The 16,191-nt window shown below is 37.8% G+C and overlaps 1 protein-coding gene across 2 annotated transcripts in view; it reads right to left on the reverse strand.

The window, feature by feature from the left end:
* Abca5 (ATP binding cassette subfamily A member 5) overlaps positions 1-10,972 on the reverse strand; it is a 59,826-nt gene extending 48,854 nt beyond the window's left edge. Inside the window, exons 1-4 of one of the 2 annotated variants that reach the window (XM_051179705.1) lie at positions 10,894-10,972; positions 2,925-3,040; positions 1,771-1,975; positions 388-549 (exon numbers count right to left, since the gene is read on the reverse strand). In XM_051179705.1, coding sequence (XP_051035662.1) covers positions 388-549; positions 1,771-1,975; positions 2,925-3,026 — 469 coding nt within the window. In that variant the 5' untranslated portion in view covers positions 3,027-3,040; positions 10,894-10,972. The remainder of the gene's footprint in view (positions 1-387; positions 550-1,770; positions 1,976-2,924; positions 3,041-10,893) is intronic. The other variant, XM_051179708.1, reaches the window with a different exon arrangement.
* Positions 10,973-16,191: the final 5,219 nt, after the last annotated feature.

The raw sequence follows: 16,191 nt of genomic DNA on the forward strand, positions 1-16,191 counted from the left end.
AATGTAAACTTAAGAAATTTCATTGGTAGGAACAATTACATGAAGGAAAAATTACATATTTAGAAACTCTTACAATGAAAGATACAATTTGTTTTTTAACGTAAATGACATTTACATATGTATATTAAAATGAATATTATAGTTATTTTATATAGCATAAATTTCATGTAGGTAGTATTTGGGAAATTGTACAGACACAATTTCTGTTTCTGGATATAGGGTCTCATTATGTGCCCCATACCTAAATTTTTTTATGCTGCACATGATACTTTTCATACCTGAACAAATGAATACAGTTGAATGTGATAATACTGGACACCATCTTATTTTGATTATAAAGAAATGCACTTAACACTGAGTTCAGTGATTATATATAAAGTTACTTACCTCTTGAATCCATATAAATAGAAGACACTGGAATCATATCAGGAAAAAAACGAAGTTCATAAGACATGATGTCTTTGAAAACCACACCTACAAAGTTGCTTGACTTAGAAAGACTGGATACTAGCATTTCTTTCTCACTTGCATATTCTTCAGTAATTATAACTGTAAAATATTAGAACAAATGTAATTAACTCAGAAACTGCAACAACTTACTGTAATACAGTAGACCCATTTTACAATTATATTTAATGAATAGAATATTTTAAGTGCTTTTGTCTTAGTCACTAATTTCTTAGAAAATGAAGGTAACTGCAAAGAAAACAATGATATCAAATGATCAGCAGTATTATTTTACAGACAGTAAGTTGTGATCTGGTTACATAAATTATGTCATTAGAATGCATAATTTATGTCTGATACAGTATAATATGAAACAATATTCAGAATATTTCATCAAAATACATTATTTGAAAATTTCAATATGTTGTAATACATTCTAATTCTAATGCTGAATAGTTTTTATATCATTTCCACTTTTAAATCTATTTTGATTTTGCTACTGAAATAAACCTAAGTCCTTGAACATACTATCTATACTTTCTAAAGTCTGTAAGATTTCAGACAGAAATGAAATTATAAAAACAATAATGCAGTTCAACTACCTATTTCAAAGTAAAATAATTCCTAATAATTGAAGTTTTACTTTAAAATATTTGTTTCTATGAAGGAAATTTTTCTAGGCATGTCAAGCCCTTTGACACTGTGATACAACATAATCATCTACAAGGTTCATGCTCAAGAATCATGCAACCAAGTTAGTAAAACAAACAAACAAAAATCTACTGTTTTAAATAATTTTGTGTTGATCCATATCTATAGCTATCCTCCACCATGGGCCCATAGCTGAGCATCTCTACACATGTGTTAGCAATTATGCCAAAACTCTGAAAAGTCTTCTTTGAATAAAATCACCATTTATACCTAATATTGCTTATTCCTCTTTAGAAGCAAAATGGAGAAAATATTGTCACCAATCAATCATATAAGTGGAACAATTTTTAAAAATATGTTCTCTTACTATTTACAATAAGTTAACTTCACTACCAATGCTTCAGAATCTGTTGTAAAAGAAAATGGGATTGGTACTTGAACTCATCACCCATTAGTTGTGTAAGTTCATATTAGTGACTTGACTCTCCAAATTTTAATGTTCTCACACATGATACCTAGCTGATTAATTGGATTAATTAACTCTAGCTCCAAGGAATCTTAAGGGCTCTTCTGGCCTTCATGGACACCTGCACAGACATGTACACACATTCACACAAATGCATACAACATATGCATAAAAAAAATAAATCTTCTTGAAAAATACTACAATACCATCAGGAAGATGATCAGTAGATACTCTCTGCATGATGCTGCTTGTCATATTATTCACAGGAGTATATCCAAGAATAAGATTAGAAAGACTAGATTTGTCCATGGGGTTAAGTTCTATATCAGATACTTCTTCATATTTCTTATTTGGATGCATCATGCTAATTAATATTAGCCAAAATAAAAAAAATAGAGGAAAAAGAATTTCCTACAATAAAATAAACAAAGTTATTACAAAGTATAAGGATGGTGGCAAAAATCAAGATTCTATGCAAATAACATAGGAATAATACTAAGGAAATTAGCAGAAAATAAAAACAATCCTATCCTAAAATGATTAATACTGTGAGCATCCTACCAAACCCCAAAACATAGTTGATAATTTTCAATATGTATTCAGTTCTACTGAAATGTTTTAATACTCAAATAATAAAGTGACAGAAAAATTATGTTCAAATATCTTGAGTATTTATTTAATACCCACTATATTTATTCATAAAATCCTAAAGTAACCTGCAAACAAATCCTTACAAAGATTATCATTAAAATGAAATGAACTTGGAAAAAAGAAAAATAAGTAAATGAAAAACTCTTCAGTTCTGAATTAAAAATAGTACCTTACTAATATCTAAAATATTACTATAATTACACTCAATTAGTTTATGATCTGCTTTACTAGGCACAAGCCTACTTTTGCTAGTTTCAGAAGATAGCTCATACGTAAAATTATTGCCAATTAGTTAACTAGACTTCATTCTTTTACCAAAAGCACTCCATGCTATGGTGACATAAGTTTATATTCTTTGGCAACTTAATTCAGAAAGCATAAAGTGGGAAGATGTGGGTTATAAAACTGTATAATACTCTGTTCCAAATAGTTGTCTGTGGAACGTTACTTCATCAGTGGGGAGAAAATGCATACCTAAAATTCAGAATCACATTCTGCCGAACTGAGTAATCACTATTACATTTAGGAGCATTGGTTCATACTAATTTTTTCCTTGCTATCATAAACAATACAATGTGCTCATATTTTATAAATAAACTAAAGGAAATAAAATTATAATGAAAATGTATTCAGAAACATTATCTTAAAATAGAACACATCAAAGCAAAACAAATGTAAAAAGACACATTAATGAGTATTTGTAACTTACCTGAACACTGCTTTTTTTAGTCCTGCATTTAACTAGGTAATTTTTCAGTAGAAGTGTTCTAGTCTGTCTCCAAACTCCCACTTCCCTAATTGCAGTCGCCATGTTTTCTGGGTCAGCTTATTAAAAGGGGGAAGAAAAAAAAAAAAAAAGGTTTGAACTATAGAGTAAAGCACATATGACATTTAACGGCAACATACAGATTTTCTTTTCATTCCCAGGTAAAATGAGGTTAAGTATGCTGCAAGTCCTCCCTCTTACTTGTACAGAAAGCATGAAAGAGTAATCTGACAGCTCTACAAAGTATATGACAACATAAAAAACAGGGAAATGTCAAAATTTTAATCAGCCCCAAACTAGCACTTTCTCTTCTTTGAAATGACTCAAAGTGAACACATGAGAACTGAGCACCAAGACAGAGACGGCTTCAGAAGTTAACTTACAATTCTGACTTGAGGAAAAGTTAGTCTTAATACTCAGGAGATATGGAAATGTCAATTTTGTTTTTATTTACTGAATTCTTTTCTGTGTCCCTATCCAAAAAAAAAAAAAAAAAAAAAAAAACCCTTGGTGGCTGTACCAGACTATAGTGATGAAAGCCTAATGCTGCAAAACTGAGGACAGGAAACTTCTCTCAGGAAGAATGGGCCCATTCCTTTCCTTTTCTTCCCCACTGTTCACCAGGCAACATACACATGACAGACCTTCTGAAAACTCCACTGAAGATGCAAACAGTTCACAGAATGTTACATCCAAAACCTAAAAACCTTCACAACCAACTGAAAGAAAGTACCAGCGTTCTCCACAAGACCAAGAAAAAGCTCAATGTCTTGAACAACCACAAATTACTTGGCAAATGGCCAATATATCTCACTGTCAAAATGACAGTATTGCATGAATTTCACCAGAAACCACAAAAGCAGCATCTGACTTCAAACTGTTATGCCACTGACAGACCAAAGAATCAAAGAAGTCCAGTTTACTAAGTAAAACCACAGCAAAAAAAAAAAAAAAAAATGTAAAAGGTTACTTATGGAGTGGTAGGTGACCCCACCACCACCACAACCTAAGTTCCTATTTTACACAGCTATAATTGTACAGCAGAATTTATTTAAAATAAATTAAATAAATAATTAAAAACTGGACTAAGAATTAATGATAAAGTGGCAAAACAGGAATTAAAGCCTAGATAACAGAAGACAAAGATAAAACTAGACACTGAGAAAGTTACATGTTTGCATGTTATCTATCATTGCTCTTATTGTAGATTTTGCTAGTTTCAGAAAACTCTCAGACCACTGGAAGGAATGCTCTATTTAGTGTCAGTCTGGCACATAGAACAGCAAGCAGGGTTTGCTGAAAGACAGGAAAGTCTGGCTAAGATCTGAAAGACTAAAATTCCTACACACAAATTTTGGAATTTGTGAAAAAACAAAAAACAAAAAACTCAAAGTAGCTAGTGATCTGGGAGACATAGAGAAATAAATTTGAAACTAGAGTGGAAGCCCCTCCCTGATGGCTAGCACTCACAGTGCTGGGATAAAGCTGTCAATAAAATCACTCAGCTGCAGACCCTACATACAACACTAACAAGGGATTCCATATTGTAACTGGTGTGCAGTGGTAGGTCTGTTCCAAAAATAACCAATCACTTTCTAATGGATCTGAAACCCATGCCACAGGAGGGAATTTACTCGATACTACACACCCATGAAACATCCATGCCTAGGGAAATCATCATAGGCCCCAGTGGGAAAAAAAACGGTTGTTTTGCTAAATGGGCATGATGTGTGTCGTAAACTGCCTTCTACATAACTATGTTTATGCCCATAAATTAGTGTGGCTATCTAGTTTATGAGGGGGAGGGTGTCATACAATCTTCAATGGTGTGTCCATTGGCCAATTCTCCCCCATCCACCCATGCATGTGCATGCAAGCACTCTTAACTAAATGCATTTAGTTTCCATTTAAAAAACTAAGAGGGGGTCTTATTAGGAAGTTGATTGATGGGCAAGGAACTAAGAGAAGACAATGGGCAAAAGTATATCATATATATTTTTGGAATTGTAAAAGATTTAAGAAAACAAAAAACAAAACAAGGTCTTGTTAAACCTTCCAAAACAACTGGTGCTGCCTTGTTTTCTATAAACCTACCTAATGGAGGCCACTGACCACTGACCTGAGTCCTCTCCAAAACAAAGACAGTATGTTCCAAGTTCTGTCCGTCTCAACTTCAGATAAAAAAAAGCAATCAATTTTTTAGAAGCAGTTTGTCTTCTCCTGAATAAATGTTTATTATTAAAAGTTAACTTACATGAGCATCCTTGTTATGTGTGGAGAAAAATGATTAGACTAGGACTTTTTAATTAACAATGAAATTACTTTTACTTTGCTTTTTCACTTCACCACTGATATGTAATACTTATACAGGGGAAAAATAACATATTGTAAAACTATTAAAAGAAATTAGAAACAGTGTAACAAAAGCAATCTAGAGGACATGGGTAATCATATTTAGGCCAAAGAAAAGAAAAAGCACAGTCATTCAAAGTTAATTTGCTACAAAACAAAAAGAAACATCAATCAACATGAATATTCCCATGTTTCCTGCCAAAAAACAACTTAGTAAATATCACTAAATTATTAACTATCAAATTGTATATTTAACATTCCATTTTAGATACCAAATAATGCACAGAATAGCTGGATTCATATTTCTACTCTGAACTGTCGCCTGAATTCAAATTTGAGTCTCTTGTCTGAAGCTCACAAACCTAATTATCCACTTCACATCTAATGAGAACTTTTTAAAACAGAACTAAATACAGGCTAGGTATAGTGGAGTATGCCTTTAATCCCAGCAGAGGACGTGGGTCTCTGTCAGTTGGAGGCCAATCTGGTTTACACAGGTCAGCCAGGGCTACAGAAAGAAACCATATATGTCTTTTAAAAATAACAACAAATAAACAAAATAAAAAATCCTAAATCCTACTTCCCAACCATGACCCCAACAAATACAATACCATTTCCATTTTCCCCACTACAATTATCCTGAGTGGCATTACATTTTCTTCTAGCAGTTTACAAGTTTTTTCTGGTTTTGTTTTGTTTTTCATTTTTTTAAGACAAGGTTTCTCTTGTGGCCCTGGATGTCCTGAAACTTACTCTATAGACCAGGTTGGCCAAAAACTCAGAAATCCATCTGTCTCTGCATCCCAAAAGTCATAGAATCTGAATTTACCGTAAAGACATTTATGAAAATGTAACTTTCTACGGTTACCATTTTCACCTAATGGGGAATTCTTATTATGCTCAAATTGGTTTTTCTTCCTTGGGCCAAATGCTCTATTATCTTCCCATGATTATTTATTAAAACCAAAAGCATCTTAGCCAACACAACAGAGGCACCAAATGAACAAACACAACAATTACTAACACTTGAAACGGTATAATATAGTGGTTGAGAATATAACCCCTGTAATCAAGCCAACTAGCATAAATCCTGCTTCCATCATTTGACAGCTGAGATCTTAGGCAAGCCATTTATGTTTTTTGTCTCTACTTGTCTTTTGTAAAAAAAAATTAGAATACCTATTTGGGGTTCTTAAAATAACTAAATGAATTTGTACACATAAAACTGAAATCCTGGTACAAGGCAACATTTATTAATTATAAATGTTTATTACCACTGTATATAAAAGTTATAGAATAGTCACAAGGGAATAATAAAGAATACCATATTCATGGAAGAACAACCAGGTGATTAAAGAAATTAGCAGAAAAAGAACCTCTATAATGTCAATGGCTTTTAAAGACAAACTGGCAAACTATAAGGAAGGCTAAATCGTGAGAACCCACCAGAATGGATGATAAAGAACAAACAATAAAGAAGTATAAAATCTGTTACACAGGAATACAAACAAATCAGTATGATGACTGGTCAAAGTTAGACTTTTTTTATGGAAAGGCAGGACTAATTGTGTGGAAAATATTACATTTCAATATTTTTGAGCTTCTATCCATACATGTAGTAAAACTTGACTAAACACTAGAGACAACTGTAAAAAAAAAAATCTGAAAGTCTACTAAGTAATCTTTCTTTTCTATCATATAAGTAATCAACTTAAAAATAAAGCATTCTATAAGCCAAATACTAGAAAATGTCAGGTAAAAGTTAGGAAACTATTTATTTCCTGCATGTGTTTGGAGTTGGTCATCTTCTTCTGCCATGTGGGTATTGTGGAATATGTGTACACTATGTAAAGATGTTTTTACTGTGAAGCTGAATGGCCAATAGGTAGGCAAGAGGTATAGGCAGGATTTCCAGGGAGAGAAAGGAAAAGAAGGAAAATCTAGGAGGCACCATGAGAAATGGAGAGAAAACAGGAGGTTTAAGATGGAAGAGAGGTAATGCCAAGTGACAGAATGGAGATTAATATAAATGGGCTCATTTAAGTTATAAGAGCTAGTTAGGAACAAGCCAAAGCTATAGACCAAGCTTTCATAATTAACTAGAAATCTCTGTGTCATTATTTGGGAGCTGGTTGGCAGGACACAGAGAGAAACTCATTACACGTTCGTTGGTTTTGAGGACTGAACTCAAGATTTTCAGGCATGGGGACAAGTGCATTCACCCACTATACCACCCCATTCAATCTAGACTGTTTATTAACTGAGAAATTTGAAAGTTACAGAGATTTATTATAAATGTCAGGGAATCCTGTTATTTTCCTAAAAAAAAGATCTCTAAGTTATCTAATATCACCATTACCTCTCTCAAGCATTTTAGATAACAATGCATCAAATATTTTGGAATAAACAATATCATTTTATTTTGTAAGAGGCAAATCACCTTGGAATGTATTATGTAGAGCCCATTTACTTCTATGATGTATGAAGTAAGATTGTATCTTATACAGAAACTGAGCAACCTTAACATTCAGAGCTTACTGATAAGGTGTACTCGGTGACCTTCCTGGCATATTTGAAAGAGTCTTGAAAAGGCTCTCAGCTGAAAATATGTTCTGTACTTCCAAAAGATGACTGTTTGAGGTCATTTCTGGCCAACTCAAACAAAGCTAACTACCGCTGTTTTATTCTGCATTCTTACTAAGTTCATTAGTTAACTAAGTAATTAGTTAACACACTTCAATACCATTTTTATATCTTAACCTTGAGCCTGACCATGAGATACTTAATTAAAAAAAAAAAAGTCTTACTTCTATTTGCTTTTCTGACACCACCAATGGTAATACCAAAATTATCTTAATACAAATCCCTTTGTCAAACCTTTGCCTGAGACTACTTACCAATTAAGGGTCTGTAAACTAAGATGAAAGTGGTGTCTAAACCCAACCCATACCTTGCTCTGTTCTTAATCTTAGAGTTAACAATGTGTGAGGCGTTTGGGGGGTGTGGTGGGATGAGACCAGGTTTCACTGGGTAGCGCTGGATGGCCATTAACTCCCAGAGATCCACCTGCCTAGCCTGTACCCATGTTGTTTTAATGGTGGAGGAAAAAAATCAAATATTAATAACTTAGGATGAGTCAAAATATGGAATTCAAATTTAAGGGCCTACAAATGAAGTTTTGTTGGAATACACCCATGCTGATTCATATATGTGTATGTGACTGCTATGTACTATGAGGACAGATTTAAGCTAAGACAGCTTCTACTTGGTCTTCAAAACCTAAAAATTTTTAACTCTCTTACTTTTTATCCAAAAAAAGGCTAATTCCTTTTAACAGTTACAGGAGACAGAAGAGGGCACCAGGTGGGGTTGGGGGGGGGGGGGAACGGATCATTTTTCTAACTTTTTCCTGAAGAATTTCTGTGCAAAACAGAAAAAAATATATATATTGCTCTTACTAACTTCAGGTAAATAAAATTAAACACAATTTTCTAATCCCAGTTGAGGGAAAGAGTGTAGAAAAGAGTCAAACAAAGTTTCTAAGTAGAGAGAAAACTATGGGAAAGCTGGATTTCCAAAGGACTTGACTTGGGTAAAATGGAGAGAAGAGGCAGATTGCAAACTGAAATGGGGCAGGTTATGGGTATATGCCCTAGAAATCAGAAGCTGAAAACACACTGTGAAATACCTTTTCTGCAAAAACTAAACACTAATTTTGTGCAACTCAAATCCCCTTCCGCATCTTTACAGCCAAGAGAATATGTTCCACTGCCTGCCAATCACACTTTACAAGCCCATTCACTTTCCCAGTCCTCAAGCCTCTTACATTCCTATCTCTAGCATCACTTTCAAACTCTGATCTGGATTCCTACTGTAGTGAGAAAACAGAAGCAGTCAAAAGAAAGTTCTCCATTATTCTACCCACTTACTTACATCTCTGCCTGTAATCATGGTCACTTTAAACAATGCCATTACAGGCTAAACTAAACACTCCATTTTCCCTAGAGCTCTAAACCACAAATGCTTAAGTGCAATCTGGTTTTAGCTATACTTTTAAGATTTAATTTTTGGAAAAGAGCTATTAACCTATCCAGCAATGCACTGAAGGGAAATCCTACCCAACTATATTACTGGCTTCTCCTTTTATATGTACTGGAAGTGGCGTCATAATAAAACAAAATACTAATGTCAATAAAGTTTAATCTAAACTTTTCGACAGCATGTCTTGCTAGAGAAAATGATGCAGCGGCACCCATATGGCAAGTTAGTTAATGGTTTTTCTTATATATGATATTAATTCTGTATAAAAGTTTAAAGTTTGCACTTTATTTCTAATCTAATTCTCACAATAATAAAGATTACAATTTATATTTCTATGAAATGCTTTTATGTAATTACTTTTTCAATTAAACTCAGTGGCAGATATTAAAAATGATATTCATCTTTGTACTATGGGAACAAAATTATCTGGAATGCAATACACAGTAAGTGTATAGTACTTATAAATTTATAGCAAATTTTAGATTTCCCTATATCATTTGAACTTTTGCATTTTCAAGAACACATCCAATTAAACAACCCATATTCAAAGACCAATGTCTCTTAAGTATGATTTCTGGGTAAATACCCACAAAGTGTTCTAATCATGTTCCCATCTATTGAGTCTTCTCTGGAGACACATAAAAGTACTCCCTGAACAAACATAAAATATTTTGGGATAGAGCACCAGAATTAAGGAGCCCGGCATGCCTGAAAGTAGAATCCCAGGGTCTTGGTCGTCGTCGTCGTTCCCCCAAACCCCCAGCGAGGACCTTAATGGAGTTGTTTAACCTCTTTAAGATCCATTTCCCACATCTACTCAACTAGAGTACCATCTCCAGCCTCAGAGCGGCTATCAGGATGAAGGAATGCTGACCCTGGCGTAGAGCCAGCAATGCAACCTAGAATGCAGAAAGCAGGCGAGACTGCCTTCCATTCCTGTCCTCAGACTTGATCCTTTTACAACACAAAGCCAAGCCTAAGAGAGCTGGGGCGAAACCCTCAGCTCTCGCAGCCTCGAGGCCGCTGGCCCCCGACCCGCCTCGCTTTTTCTTCCTCCCCGAACCATTTCCGCGCCCGGGAATCTTCGGTTTGTTTGGGGAATTCAGATATTTACAGTCCCCAGACCATGTCACGAGCTCTGCGGGCTTCCTTCCCTCTCATCCCAAAGTCCTCCGGTCACACAGGACCCGCCAGACAACCTGGTCCCCAAGCGGGACGATGCTCCTCAGCCCTCGGCGGGGGGGGGGGGAGGAAAGGACTCCGCTTTGGTTTGGTTTGGTTTGGGGTGTGGGGTTGTTTTTGTTTATTTATTTTTCCCTTCTGGCTCTGGGGACATAAGCGCTCCGTGTCACCGCCCCGACGGCCGCAGGTCCCGGCCAGCGCCCGCCACCCGCCAGCATCCCAGGCGGACCAGCATCCCCCGGCCCCGGGCGGGCGGCTCGCCACATCCTCTCCCCGGGCCCCCGCTGCCCTTCCGCCCCTAGCTGTCTGTCCCCCACCGTCCCCGCCACCTCGTCACCTCTCTCGGCAGACGCGACTGGCCGAGCCTCAGGCCCAGAGCGCCGGGGGCCTCGGCGTGCCCTCAGCCCGCGGCCGCAGCCGCAGCGCCGTCAGGCCCTCGCCGGGCGCTCCTCTGCGGAGACCGTGAGAGTGACTGAGCTCAGGGATCCTGCCAAGGGAGGAGACGCGGGTCTGCGAGACCGAGCGAGCGAGCGAGCGACCGAGCCGGAGGGAGCCAGCCAGGGAGAGGCGCGCGCCCGCTGCGCGGCTACTCGGGGAGAGGCGCGCGCGCGCCCGCCGCCGAAGCCACGCCCCTTCCCCCCTCTCCCCGGCCGCCTCGGAATGAACCTGAAGGCCGAGCAGGCACAACGCGCGCGCGCGCTCCTGGCGCTCAAGACGGGAGCGCGCTTGGGGGCGGGGCTACGGGTGGGCGTGGTTCTGAGGCTTCGGCAGTGCGGCTGCTTCTCAAGAGGCTCGGCCGGTCCTGTGGACTCAAGCTCAGCGGTCCTGAACCTCCTGGGGACCTTGCCGCACCCTCAATGGAGGTCTGACAGGTTTGAGCGACTTCTGCCGCCTCCTGGTCCTCCGCCCTCCCTTCTGCTTCTGTTTCCTAGCAGTTAAAGTCTCGCTGCGGCTCCTTCTCCCTCAGGCTGGCTGCAGCATCCTCATTTCCCCTCCCCAGCTTCAGACCCGGGACCCTCCCTGCACTTCACATCCTGGAATTCAGGACGCTTTGGGTTCCTTCGTATGCCCTCATAAAAATCTGCAGCTCGACAAAACTTGGACCATTGCAAAGTCCACAGATAGGACTTCTGGCAGGAATTATATACCACACTTACTTCTTACTGAATATGCAATCTGATGTTTGGAGTTTTGTTTTACCCAAAGTGACCTAAGCAGTGGTCAAGGTCTTTCAAAGTAAAGTTCACAATAGCAAAATCAACTGCCAGTAGCTTCTCAGATACGGGTGGGACTTCATAACACACACACACACACACACACACACACACACACACACACACACACACACACACGCCATGCATCCTGGGATTTTAGTTGGCTTGATCTTAAATGGGCCTTGTGCACGCAGCAGTCATTGTTGGTGTGTTGCCCAGTTACTTTCGAAGACTTTTAAAATTAGTGAATGTGTACATTATTCATACGTAATTCTCCTGTCTTTTGTGTATGTGTGTGTTTGTAGAGTTTGTTCTCTGTATTTTCTTTATGACTATGGATGATAAGCCCGCATGTATGTGTTCTCTGACATATAATATACTTGCACTTCGCTGGGTGGTGTCTTTAATCCCAGAGGCAGAGACAGGTGAGTTTAAGACCAGCCTGTTCTACTGAGCAAATTCCATGGCAGCCTCCAAAGCAACAGAGAAAACCCTGTCTCGAAAAACCATATATATAAATTTTGTTTCACTTCAATTCTCATCCTGAGAAAATTATCTCTTTCCTCTCAACATCACACACCACATCATATTATCCATTTCACTTGGTTATGTGCTAATCTCATAAAATACATCATAAATAGTCTGCTGCTAAGAGCTTTTTCTCACACCAATTTAAATATATAGGTCTTGTGGATTCATGGTACATGGTAAATGTTGTTAACAGTACTACTGATAGGAGAAAACACATACAAGAAGAGAATGTAAATATTTTGTCTTCACAAAATATCCCACTCATTTAACAATATCTTACACATAGAAACAGAAAATATTAAAATTATGTTACAGGGTTAGACTTGTAATTCAATGACAGACTGCTTGCCTAGTGTGCACAAGATTCTGGGTTTAATCCCCAGCCATACACATATACACACAAACACACATGCACACATATATACACACATACACACATAAACATACACATATACATACACACAGAGTCACACACACAAACATATATGCACACACACACACACACACACCTTATAAGATAGACAGCAAAACTATAGGCTTGTGAGAATAACACAGAACACAAGCAAGATTTTCTAAATGAAAGGATTGCTACAAATTAATGTATGGGTTATGACATATTTTACTGCCTCTGAGCAAACTATTTATTTGGCTGTATCTTGTGAATACGTTGGTCACAGGCTTTCCATCTAAATGTCCATAGCTTCCAGATTTTAGTATTAAAACAGCAGCTAAAGACATTCCTTTCTGCATTTCTGTATCTAGGAAATAGAAACAAGCAATACTCACGTCTTGGTTGTCATGGTGGCAACTGAAATCCCCACATCTCATTAATAGACCTTGTAGACAAATGAACCACAGGGGAGTTCACAGATCACAGGAGTTCCAGCCTCGTGTGGAAGAGACTACCTAGCTAGGAAAATGACAGTGGGCCGCAATTCTGAATGACATTTAATGTGGAGAAAGAATAAATCTTGTCACCTAGAATACTAACCTACAACCTGACAAACAATGGCCATGTGTGTCACTTTTTTTTATTTGTTTGTTTGTTTGCTAGAACCAAACACTTATTTAAATGGATTTTCTACCATATTTTTCCAAAATGAATGTCCAGATTACTAAATCATTTGCGGTGGTTTGACTGAGAATGGCACACATAAGATTATATATTTGAATGTTTTGTTCCCAGTTAGTGGAACAGTTTTGGGAAGGATTAGGAGGTAAGGCTTTCTTGGGAAGTTGTGTCACTGAGAGTAGGCTTTGAGGTTTCACAAGCCCACAATAGCCTCAGTCTCTCTCGCTGTCTCTCTCTGTCTCTCTCTTTCCCCCTCCCTCCCCATCCCCCACGTGCAATTTAAAGATTAGGTATGAGCTCTCAGCTACTCCCCACTGCCATGGCTGGCTGGCTGCTGCCAAGTTTCCCTGATGATCACGAACTCACCCTCTGAAACTGTAAGCAATGCTCCCTTTTGTAAATTGCTTTGTTCATGCTGTCTCCACAGCAATATACAGTAACTAAGTCATCATTACAGCACCTTTCTGTCTAATACCGTTCTTATAGTGCTTAACGTGATTATCAGTATGTTGGAAACAACATGTACCATTTTTAAATCTTACTAAACATTAGTATAATTTCCCACTCCTGGAAGTTAAGAAAAGTGCCAAGAGAAGTTGTGTGGTTTTTAAAAGAGGTATAATTTGACAGAATTGCACATCGATAATCCTTGGCTTAGCGTAAGATATGGTAAGAAATTCAGACTAGGCTATCAAAGTGGAAAGAGAATCAAGTAACTGTGACACTAGAATTCTTCACTATTATACCAACTGTGGCTGAAATGATTGTTAACTGTCTCAAGAAGAAGTTAATGGCTGCGGATGGTTGCAGAGAGTCAGCCAAAGGAATGAGTTCTGATGGTAATTTCACTTTGATTTTTCTTGCTATTAATACTGTCACTTTAAAAAAAAATACTGTCAGTTGTCACATTGTCCCCATTTCACAAGGGAAAAATGAGTGTTTATTAATTTTGCATACCTAAACAGGAAGGGGGCAAAAAAAAAAAAGAATTGTCAAAAAGATTAATGTTTAAAGTAAAATCATGTTTAAAACTTGATCACCCAACAAGTATTTGCCAAGTGTCTGGGCTATGGTTGTTTGTTAGTTTGTTTTGATTTTTTTTATTTTTTTTTTTTAACCAGGGTCTCATGTAAGTCAGGGCAGCCTCAAACACCCTATGTAACCAAACACCCTATATAACTTCAATTCCTGATCCTTCTGCTTCTACCACCCAAGGGGTAGGATAGTGTTAAAGGGGTAGGATAGGGTTAAAGGTTAAAGCTGGGTGGCATCTGCTGTTAGAAAAGCAGGTGTTTTAAGCCCAGAAGTCTAGAAGCTGAAGCAGGAAGATCATAACTTCAGGATCAACTGAGTTTACAGAGAGAGAGCCCCTGTCTCTAAATAATAAATGAATCCAACCTTTTAGATAAAATGAACGGAGCTTACATAGTCCTAGACATCAGGAAGCTGGGGAGGGAGTCCTCCTGAGCATGCGAGGTAGAAAGAGGTAGAAATCAGTATGGCTACTAGTGAAAACCATCTCAGAAACCAACAGTAACAGGAAACCCAGCAACCAGGAAAGATAATACTTTGTTTCCTTGTTAAATTATACAGAACAAATTGTCCAGAGCTAGAAATATCTGGTAACTCCAGAAAGAAAAATGGAAACACTGTTTTAATGAGGGGAACACACTGGAAAGTAGAGGAGACAGAGAGTTAGTGATTTACTTAAGAGAATAAAGTCAAGGCAGGCTTGTCTCCATCTGGGTCTTCTTTCCTACTTTGGGACAGAAGATGGACTTCAGAATAGCTCCGCTGGAACACAGAAAGATGACTGAAACTTGAGCTGGGTGAGCAGAGAGGAAGGAGACACCTATCTGTTTCAAATAAGCTCACATTTCCAAGGCACAAATTACATCCCACAGCTGTTTGCGGATAACCAAAGACCCTGGCTGGCAAGTTCTGAGAGGCTGCAAAACACAAAAGACAACAGGTCATAAAAAGGGATGGTCACTGAAAACTTGTGATCAGAAAAGTGCAGTTTCAGAACAGATAATAGAAACAAGACAAACTAAAATAAGCCATTGCTATACTTCTGTCCTTACTTGGCTTAGAGTTAGTGTGAAGTTTTCTAAGCATGACATAAATTAGTTTCAGCAAAATATTTACTTGTTATCTTTCAAGATCGTTTTATGGGAAAGACTCCAAGTTAAGTGTTTAATATAATTAGACAAATTCAAAGTTAGTCGAATAATTGTGCTCTGGTGTTTTTTTTTTCCCCATGAATTACATAGACAAAAACACAGAATTCTTTCTGATCAAACCCAAGAATGCAACAAAAACTAAATAGCACTGAAAATATGTTTAAAGACAGAAATAGAAAATGAAATTGTTTTGAATGTTGAACTCTGAGCTATGAGCTTAAAGGCAAAACTGACATATATAAAAAAAAATACCTACATTCAATTTGAATAATAAGCTCACACGGGTACCGAATAGTGTGGATATTTTGTACACCTAGATGTCTTACTGTATGTATGAATGTGTGTATGTATGTATGCTGATATTTTGTTGTTGCTGTTGTCTGAAGCAGTATTTAGGCTAGGACTTGCTATGTAGCTTAACCTCAAAGTCCTAAAAATCCTCTGGTGACAGCCTCCAAAACCTTTACTATGGTAGCTCTGGAGAAGTGTGGAGGCCTGGAGGCCCAAGCCTCCAGGAACAGCTTTGTGACAGGATTAATGTTGTCAATACTCTCCAGGGTTGTCTGCAGTCACACCTGCACTGCTTCCCTCTGAAGTTCCTACCCTCATCTTTGCCCCTTCAGCTCCTCCTCAGC

The sequence above is a fragment of the Phodopus roborovskii genome, unplaced genomic scaffold (genome assembly GCF_943737965.1).
Source record: "Phodopus roborovskii unplaced genomic scaffold, PHOROB, whole genome shotgun sequence".
Lineage (NCBI taxonomy): Eukaryota > Metazoa > Chordata > Mammalia > Rodentia > Cricetidae > Phodopus > Phodopus roborovskii.